At 37.0% G+C, this 10,126-nt stretch overlaps 1 protein-coding gene across 1 annotated transcript; it reads left to right on the top strand.

Moving 5' to 3' along the window:
• Positions 1-272: 272 nt before the first annotated feature.
• On the top strand, positions 273-3,194 carry LOC105795756 (uncharacterized). Its single transcript, XM_012625417.1, has 8 exons — positions 273-350; positions 437-644; positions 837-985; positions 1,065-1,569; positions 1,987-2,180; positions 2,616-2,681; positions 2,802-2,933; positions 3,033-3,194. Exons 1-8 carry the CDS (start codon positions 273-275, stop codon positions 3,192-3,194), a joined length of 1,494 nt encoding a protein of 497 aa, XP_012480871.1.
• The last annotated feature ends 6,932 nt before the right edge of the window (positions 3,195-10,126 follow it).

The raw sequence follows: 10,126 nt of genomic DNA on the forward strand, positions 1-10,126 counted from the left end.
TGAGTTTCTGAGGTTGAGTCGTTACGGTCTAGGCATGGTGGCGTCTGAGTATGAGAAGTGCCTTCATTTTGAAGATGGCTTGAGGGATAATCTGAGGGTACTGATTGCTGCACTGAGGCAGTGTGAGTTTGTTGTTCTGGTGGATAAGGCGAAGATCACTGAAGAGGTTAAGCGCGTGGAGAGCTAGAATAGGGATCGTGAGAGAGGCAAGAATAAGAGGGAATCAGAGTCTCCTAGTTCTATTTTAAGGCCTAAAAAACAGGCCAGACCTGATGGGTCTGTTAGAGTGGGGGTTCTTGTTGCTCCTACTGGGATTTAGCCATGTGGTGATTGAGGTGGGTGCCATCCTGGTGAGTGTTGGAGGAGGTTGGAGACTTGTCTAAGGTTTGGGTCTTTGGAGCATCAAATTAGAGAGTGTCCATAGCGTGTTGATCAGATGCAAGCTTCAGGGCTGAGTTCTGTACAGCCTCAGAGGGCAATTCAGCTGCCACCTAGGGGCCGTGGACAGAAAATGGGTGATAATGGTATGGGTCAAGGACAGAGAGCAGTAGGCAGAGGTGCTAATCAGATTGAGGCTAGGCAGCCTACATTGGTTTATGTTGCTCGACGCCGAGAGGACAGAGGCGCCCCTGATGTGATCACGGGTACGTTCTTTATTTTTTATGTTCCTTATACTGATTTGATAGAAATAGGGTCTACACATTCCTATGTAGCTAGTAGTCTTTCTAAAAATGTGGGGATTTTTATGGAGTGCACTTCTAGTGAGATTACCGTACTAAGTCTGTTGGGGTAGTCTATTCGGGTAAGTATACTTTATAGGAATGTACTGTTGGAAGTACAAGGGACTGTGTTTCTGGAAAATTTGATGGAGCTACCATTTGGAGAGTTCGACTTAATTCTGGGTATGGATTGGTTGGTTGAGCACCAAGTTAGTCTTGACTATCTGACTAACAAGGTTGTTCTGAGGACTGAGGATGATAAGGAGGTAGTAGTGAATGGTGAGCGTCGAGATTGTCTATCTAATGTGATCTTCACTCTTGTGGTTGAGAAATTGTTTCTGAAAGGGTGTGAGGCGTATATGGCTTACATTAGTGTTTCAGTTTCTGGGACTCTTCTGCCAAGGATATCAGAACTATGAGAGATTTCTGGATGTCTTTCCTAAGGAGTTACTGGGTTTACCTCTGAATCGAGAAGTTGAGTTCGGTATTGAGCTTCTACCAGGTACAGCTCCAGTGTCTATTGCTCCATATCGTATGGCACCGAAAGAGCTTACAAAGCTCAAGGCTTTACTTCAAGAGCTTCTAGATCGTGGTTTCATTCGTCCTAGTGTGTCTCTGTGGGGGGCACCGGTTCTATTTGTAAATAAAAATGATGGTACCATGGGGGTGTGCATTGACTACTGGCGGTTGAATAAACTGACTGTGAAGAATAAATATCCACTTTCGAGGATCGATGATTTGTTTGATCAATTCTTAGGGGCTTTAGTGTTCTCGAAAATAGATATTTATTCTGGATATCATCAGTTGAGAGTTAAGGAGGTGGATATTTATAAGAAAACATTTAGGACTCGTTATGGGCACTACGAGTTCCTAGTTATGCCCTTTGGTTTGACGAATGCTCCAGCTGCATTCATGGATCTGATGAATCGAGTTTTTTAACCGTATCTAGATCAGTTCGTTGTAGTCTTCATTGATGATATTTTGGTTTACTCTAAGACTGAAGATGAGCATGATGAGCATCTTAGAGTAGTGATTCAAATACTCTAAGAGAAATAGCTCTACGTTAAGTTGAGCAAATGTAAGTTTTGGTTGTGAGAGGTAACTTTTTTGGGGCACATGGTTTCTACTGAGGGGATCTGAGTTGATCCTAGAAAGATTGAGGCGGTGCATTATTAGAAACAACCTAAGAACGTATCTGAGATCCGCAGTTTTTTAGGTCTCTCAGGGTATTATCAGTATTTTGTTGAGGGGTTCTCCTTGATTGCAGCTCCTTTGACTAAAATTCTGCACAAGAGTGTTCCTTTTATCTGGACTGATGTGCAACAATCGAGCTTTAAGAAGCTCAAGTCTATTCTGACTCAGGCTCTTGTTTTGATACAGCTTGAATCTGGTAAGGAGTTTCTAGTGTACAGTGATGCGTCGCACGTCGGTTTGGGATGTGTACTAATGCAAGATGGTAAGGTTGTGACTTATGCGTCCCATTAGCTTAAGTCACACGAGGGGAATTATCCGACGCATGATCTCGAGTTAGCTATTGTTGTTTTTGCATTAAAGAGTTAGAGGCATTATTTATATGGCGAAAGGTGTATCATCTACACTGATTATAAGAGCCTCAAGTACCTCATTATTCAGAAGGAGTTAAATCTTAGGCAGCGTAGATAGATTGAACTACTTAAGAATTATGACTGTACGATAAAGTATCATCCTGGTAAGGCCAATGTGGTGGCTGATACTCTCAGTCGTAGAGTGATGATTGGTTTGAGAGCGATGTTCACTCGTCTTAGTCTATTCAATGATAGGGGTCTGTTGGCTGAGTTGCAAGTTAAGCCGACTTGGATTAGGCAGATTCGAGAAAAGTAGTTAAGGGATGAGTCTTTGGTTCTGCGATTTCATCAGGTTCAGAGTGGCAGTACATCTGATTTTGGGCTGAATAAAGATGGGGTTCTGTGTTTTTCAGGTCGGGTTTGTGTTCCAAATGATTCTAATATGAGACAGTTGATTCTAAGGGAGGCGCATAGTAGCCCTTATGCTATACATCCCGGTGGTAATAAAATGAATCGCGATCTTGATGAGTTGTACTAGTGGCCGAGTTTGAAGCGTGAGGTGACGAATTTTGTTGCTCCTTGCCTGACGTGCCAGCAAGTTAAGGCTGAGCACCGGTTGTCTTTGGGTTCTCTCCAACTTGTTAAGATTCCCTTATGGAAATGGGAACGAGTAAGGATGGACTTTGTTGCCTTAACACCCACTAAGAAGGATTTCATTTGGGTCATCGTAGATTAATTGACCAAGTCTGCCCATTTTATTTTGGTTCAGACAGACTATTCTCTACAAAAGTTAACGAAGCTCTATATCGCTGAAATTGTAAGACTGCATGGGGTTCCGGTTTCGATAATTTCTAATAAGGATCTCGCTTCAATTCTCGATTTTGAAAGAAACTGCATGAGGACTGCGTTCTATCCTCAGGCCGATGGTTAATTTGAGAGGGTGATTCAGATACTAGAGGACATGCTTTGGAGTTGTGTGATTGACTTATGAGATAGTTGGGAAGATTTTCTGTCGCTAGCTAAGTTCGCCTAAAAACAATTTCCAGTCTAGCATCCAAATGGCACCTTACGAGGCTTTGTATGGTCGTAAGTGTCATACTCTGCTATGTTGGACTGAGTTGGGTGAGCATCAAGTTTTGGGTCTTGAGTTGGTTTCTGAGACTGAAGATAAGGTTAGACTAATTCAGAATCATGTAAAGGTGGCTTCTGATAGACAGAAGTCCTATGGGGATCTGAAGAGGAGAGATTCGAGTACCCCGTGGGTGACTTAATTTTTCTTAAGGTTTCTCCGTGGTAGAAAGTTCTAAAGTTCGGTCTTAAGGGTAAATTCAGCCCTAGGTTCATTGGGCCGTATCAGATTCTGAAGCATGTGGGACCGATCGCTTATCAATTAGAGCTACCTCCAGAGTTGGACGGTATCGATGATGTATTTCATGCCTCGATCTTAAGGCGGTACCGGTCTGATTCATCTCACGTTGTCTCTGTTGAGGAGATCGAGGTTAGACCAGATTTGACTTTTGAGGAGGAACCGATTCAGATTTTGGATCGAGATATTAAGGTTATGAGGAGAAAGTCCATACCGTTAGTGAAGGTTATGTGGCAGAATCATGGTTTTGAAGAAGCCACGTGGGAACTTGAGGACTCGATGTGTCAGTAGTATCCTCATCTATTCTGATTAGGTAGATTTCGAGGCCAAAATTTCCTTTAGGGGATAGAGTTGTAACGCCCTAAATAATTTAAGTTTGTTTTTGTGAAATTTGTTATAAATAAGTATTTATTTCAATGGTTGAGTGTTCTAGGTGTCTGTATGAGGTCTTAGGTTCAAGTCTCCCTTTTGCCAAAATTTTGTTATTTTAGATCCAAGCCTTACCCTTGTTGAGTGGGCTTATATAGAACTGTCTATTAATCTATATCAGAATGAGCCTGTTGGTTTGAGTGGTAAGGGAGTTAGTGTGTTAGAGGTCCTATGTTCAAGTCCCTGTGCGAGCATGGATATTGTTTTTGCTCGGTTACATGTTAGAGTTTCAGTGGGATTGGAATACTAGTGTACTTGAGATTGAGTTGTTAGTGGGGATTTGGGATTCATCAAATATATTTTATTTTTTAAAAATTTTCTTTCTTTCTTTCAGAAAATTTTCTAACTTTTCTTTTCCTCTCCTTTTGGTTCACTGCCAATTTTTCATTATTCTCTTCTTTTCTGATTCTGTCACATTCTCTTTTGCATAATTCATCGTGTCTCGATATTTCGGTGTTCTTTGTGCTTTTCTGGTAAGTGTGGTTATTGTTTTGATTTGTGAGTCTTTGGTTAGTGGGGTTCATTTTGTGCTTAAGAGAAGATCAAGGGGCTGGGGGCTTCCAATCGGTGCAATATTTGTCCGAAATCACCATTGCTTGTTTGAAGGATGGGTTTTGGTGGATTAAAGGATTTTTTGTTTCACTGTAACTTTGGTTTAGTATCGATTTAAGCGACTAATTCAGTGATTTATTGGTCAATTTTAGGTGTTGTGTGACTCGAGAGTGTGTTTGCATCGAAACCATAACAAGTGTGTTCCTAAAACGTAGAAAATTAGGTTTCGGTGAAAGCCAAAAAAGCATTTTGTCGATGCCACACAGGTGCGTGTCTGCCGTGTGGTTCGCCATGTGTGAGACATGGTCGTGTGTCTGACGAAGGTGCAGCCATGTGTAAGACACGACCATGTGATAGTGTAAGTGCGGCCGTGTGAGCCATATGGGCTAGGCCATATTGGGCATGTGGGCCTAGATGGGCATGCCACACGAGCGTGTGTGTTTTGGGCCAAGCCGTGTGGGCCACATGAGTAAGGCCAATTTGGGCATGTGGGCTATACGACCGCGTGGGCCCATAATTCTGAAATTATCACTAGGGTCGCATATGTCGGTCCCATCAACTGTGGGCCTACCGTAGGGACAGTAAAGGCTAACCAAACCTTAAATTATGTGATCTGATATTCTGATAGTCTGCTCTAAGTAGGACCCTGTTATGCATATTTGATTATTCTGTTATATATATTTGTTATCTATATGCGAGCATGTTAAGCATGATATTTCTATATCTACATTTTGTATTTATGATTGGGGTAGGAATCGTATATTTGGAGGAAGTGATTTTGAATGGCAACCTTTACCTATATTCTCGCAGCTTGACCGCATTCTATCTATTGTGTGTCGTAATGACACTATTTAGTGAGTAGGGATGGGTGGGTGTTGTTAACCCCACATGGTGTGATGGGATGGACGGAGATGGTGTGTAGAGGATCGTGTAAGGATTCTGTATATTTGTTCTGCATATCTGATTCTGTTATCTGTATCTGAAATGGACTTAAGTCCGAATCTATATCTGACTGTATATGAGATTTTTGTATGTACTGCATGTCTATTTTTGTTGGGTTACATGCTAAGTTTACGAAAACTCACTACTTTTTGTTTGTTATGTTCAAGTAATCCACAGACTTAGGCGGATCAGTGCGGCGGAGCCCCAGGGTGGCGACAAGTTTGCAAACTATTTTTAAATTAGTGGTTTTTGTTTAATGATGGATTATTTCTAGGAGTTTTTTAATTAAGGGACTCTCCAAACTGTTTGGTTTTATTTTGGATATGGATTTTCGATTTAACACTTTATTTGAAACGATTGGTGAAAAACGTAGTTTTTACTAAATAAAGGTTTTTCTAAAAATACGAACGAGATTTTCAAACATAACGATTTCTAAGACTTTCGCTGTAAATTATGTTTTGGCAAATGAATTAATTAAATAATGTTTTATGTAATAGTTATAAAACTTGGTTGGTTTATCGAAATGATTCTGATTTCAAAACCCTTCATCGTAACATTACCAGATTCGGCCATAACGTCTTGGCTGGGTTTGGGGTGTTACACGATCTCTAGACATAGTAGACTGTTTGCATACTTATAAACTGATTCTAATTCTAAAAGGGTTGGATTAAAATTAAATGAAATGAGCAAGTATTCGATAGACACTTGTAGTCGACTCTAGACATAGAGTCGCGATCACATAGAAGGAACCCATGCAAGATATCTAAAAAGCCTATAGACACAGGCAAGGTAACTTGATGTTTTGCTCTTGCGAGAGGCAGACCATTTTAGAACTCTTCTATGCAGTAAAGTAGATACGATTTTGCCAAGGCATTATTGATAGTAAGGGTTGATTCTGGGTAATCCCGACCTTCTGAATCAACATCACTCTATCCTTATTCTTTGCCACAACATATTTAGTTGTTTATTTCTTTATTTACTTTCTATTCGAATAATCAGTCTCATTATTTCCATTACATTTCTGTTCTTACTTTTGCCAAAACATTTCCAATTATTCATCAATTCCATCTATCGCATACATCATCATTCCTTTGAATTATCACTACATATTTACCTTAGTTTACCATAGCATCTTATTCGTCGATCTTGCAATAACATTTTACAATAACTTGACCAATTTTTTTCCTTAATCTGATCCTCGTGGGAATGATACTCACTCATCACTTTATTACTTGAATCGACATGTATACTTGCACAAAATCGCACATAATTTTACACGTGATAGTAAGTCGCTTACATACCATGCCAAAATTATGTATACTTATGATCACTCCTATTTACATCACTCCAAAACTCATCTTTGTATCATACTTGCTCAAGGGCAGTATTTTATATTTTTCATTTTTATGTTTTCTTGCTTGAGGACAAGCAATGACTTAAGTGAGGGGGAGTTTGATCTTTCGCAATTCATTGTAATAGATTAAACCATTTTTCGTACTTAAGGAGCTTGCATAAAATCAATTTAGATATGTTTTTACTTAGATTTCTTTTTTAGTTCATCGATAATAAAAAGTGTAATTTAAGCCATTTATATTACCTTAGGTTTCTTTTCATATTATAATTTTACTTTCGTTCTTATTTTGTTCTTTCTAGAATCCAATTTGTGGAACAATCAACTCTTCGTGGATTATCGTTCATGCTATTATCAATATATCAAGATTATTCTCAAACTCTTTCCTTTATCTATTCTTTATGTTTATCATTTTAATCAAGTTTATGATGTTTATGATCTATATAGGGAACTAGTTCATTCACGGGAGATTAACGAGCGAACTTAGGAGTAATTAACTTCTATGTAGGGTTTCTTAGTGGATCAGCTGATTGGGATAGGAAGAACTTAAAACCCTAGGCTTGACGACCCTAAGAAGTCATATAGGTGGGAATGAACCAAAAATTGGTATTGTCTATCCGTAAACACCTTACCCCAATCCAGTCTGGACTGTAAGGTTGAGAGATAAGTAGTTCTTGTCAACTCATTAGTTTAGTTGAAGATTGAGAGATCATGCTAGGCTATTGAGTAGTTGATTGAATAGAACCTAAAATAGGAGTTAGTTGTGACCACCAAAGCAAGTTAGACTTTTTTCCTTAGAATCAATAAAATCTGTAAATTGTTTTCCCTTATTTATTCTTGTGCTTTTTAATACTTTTCTAAAATATGATTTTCTGTCACTTTAGGATTCATCGTAATATAGTTTAATAAAATTACTAATTAGATATATTAATGTAGGAATTGGAATCAGTTTAGTCTCGCCTCCCTTAGGTACGATCTTCGGAGCACTCCAAAACTTTATTGTATAAATTTATATTACAACTTGACCCGTATACTTGTGAAAACTACCTAACGATTATATTCGGTTGCAGGATTTACACTCTAGATGTTGGTATGTCTGGAGGCGGTCAATTTGAAACTTTAGTTGTTAATGAACTATAATGTAATTAGCAAATGGTATATGTGCACAAGTTTAATAACATGTTGTGATATGTAAGTTTAGTACCTATAAATGCATGATTGAACATGAATTGAATTGAGGTAATAAATTGTTGAATACATGTAATGGTATAATAAGTTTGATGTGAAAATGGTGCCATTTGAGACTTATTGTATATTTGGATGATAATCTGTTATAATGTTATGTTTGGGTAGCATTTTTGTAATATCCGTTTTTCAGTGGTATCAAAAATGGTGGTTTCGAGACCATAATTCTGACAAGTGAGTTAGTGTTTTATGTTTATTTAATGTTTATAGAGTTATATTGGAGTTGTATTAAAATTTAGCTAAGAAATTTTAATGCTTAGTTAGTTAATTTAGTAAAAGGACTAAATTATAAAAGATGCTAAAGTAGCTTCTATTAGTTAAATGTGCTTGATTGCTAAAGATAAACTAAAATAATGGATTTGATTGATAAATAAACCCTATGGATATTTAATGGACAATTATGGTCATGCTATGTTAATAATTTAGTTAAGATTAAAAGGTTAATTTGGTAATTAATTTAATAAAAGAAAAGAAAAAAAATGGTATCATCATCTTCTCAACTCTCTTCCATCAAAACGAAAAACAAAAGAAACTCCATTTTTGGAGCTTGAAGTTTCAGTTAGCAAATTGGTGCATGTAAGTGTGTCTCGCCCGTTTCTAGTAACTTTTATGTTTTTCAACTTGTAGTAGCTTAAACTATTAAACCCAGAGATGAAATTGTAAAAATCTTGAAGTTTTAGGGATTGTTTCGTAATGGAATTTTGGTGTTCATGAGTTTTAATGGTAGTTGTATATATTTAATGTTGAATAGGATGTTTTTGTAAAAGAATTTGTGTTAATTTAAAGTTTAATTATCAATGTGTAAATAACTAAAACTTACATAAAAGTTTTGTGATTTGTGAATAATTAGGGATCGTACTAGTATAGAAAAAAGTTCGACTAGCATGAAAAATTGTAAAATTTTGTTAAATTTGGAATTTCGGGTTTAGGGACTAAATTGTGAGAAAATGTAAAAGTTCAGGGAAATGTGTAAATAATAAAAACCTAAGGGTCTTATGCATAGAAATGGTTTGATAATATATGAGTTTAAGAAGTTGAATTTAATTACTATATAGATCAAGAACCGAGTAAAAAAGGCAATAACTGAGGAAAGGGGAAAACTGCGGAGTAGTCCCTCCGAATTAACCAGAAGTGGTGGATTGTAGGTAAGTTCTTAGTATAAATGAATAAATTGTATTATATTTCAATTGATGTTGTTTTTAATTAGTTAAATATTTTATTTTGAAATGTGAATTGTGTATTGATTACTAATAAGTATGAATTAATTTTGTAATTGTTGAGAATTTGATGTAATTATGAATGATAAAATCTTAGATTGAACACCTTGGATTCATAGAATAGGTATGAATATTATGGAAGTGCCTCTAATGTGTTAATGTGATGAATTTGATTAATTGCCCTTTTGAACGTATTAAACGACTAGGATATGATTGGTCTGCCAATAGGGTTAGTATGCGTGCTTGTACGGGATATCACTTTGGTGCCTCTGTTAGCACTTTTGTGCCTCTGTTTCCACTTTGGTGTCTCTGATTGCACAATCGTGCCTCTATCTGCACTTTGGTGCCTCAGTTACGCATCTGTGATGCCTTTGGTGTGTAGTTACCTGGTATTTGAGTCAAGTTACTATAGTTCATTAGGCTAGGTGTTAATTGATTTACAGCTTAATTACTTACTTATTGTTTTTGCATATTTATGATGTTATTAAGTAATAAATTGTAACACCCCAAACTCGGCCTAGACGTTATGGCCGAATTACGCGATGTGACGTGGTAATGTTTGTCGAAAAAAAATGAGTTGACGTCAAAAATATCTTTTCTATATAAACTTTTTAAAAATCTTATGTTAATTTTAGGATGTGTTGTTCATTTTCAAAATAGAATTCATTATCACAAAGTTATTCTCTTTTTAAAACCGTTGCATATTTGAGTGATTTTTTTTATAACGTTTGATTGATTTAAAAAAAACTCCATTATCCCTA

This window comes from Gossypium raimondii, chromosome 3 (assembly GCF_025698545.1).
Source record: "Gossypium raimondii isolate GPD5lz chromosome 3, ASM2569854v1, whole genome shotgun sequence".
Lineage (NCBI taxonomy): Eukaryota > Viridiplantae > Streptophyta > Magnoliopsida > Malvales > Malvaceae > Gossypium > Gossypium raimondii.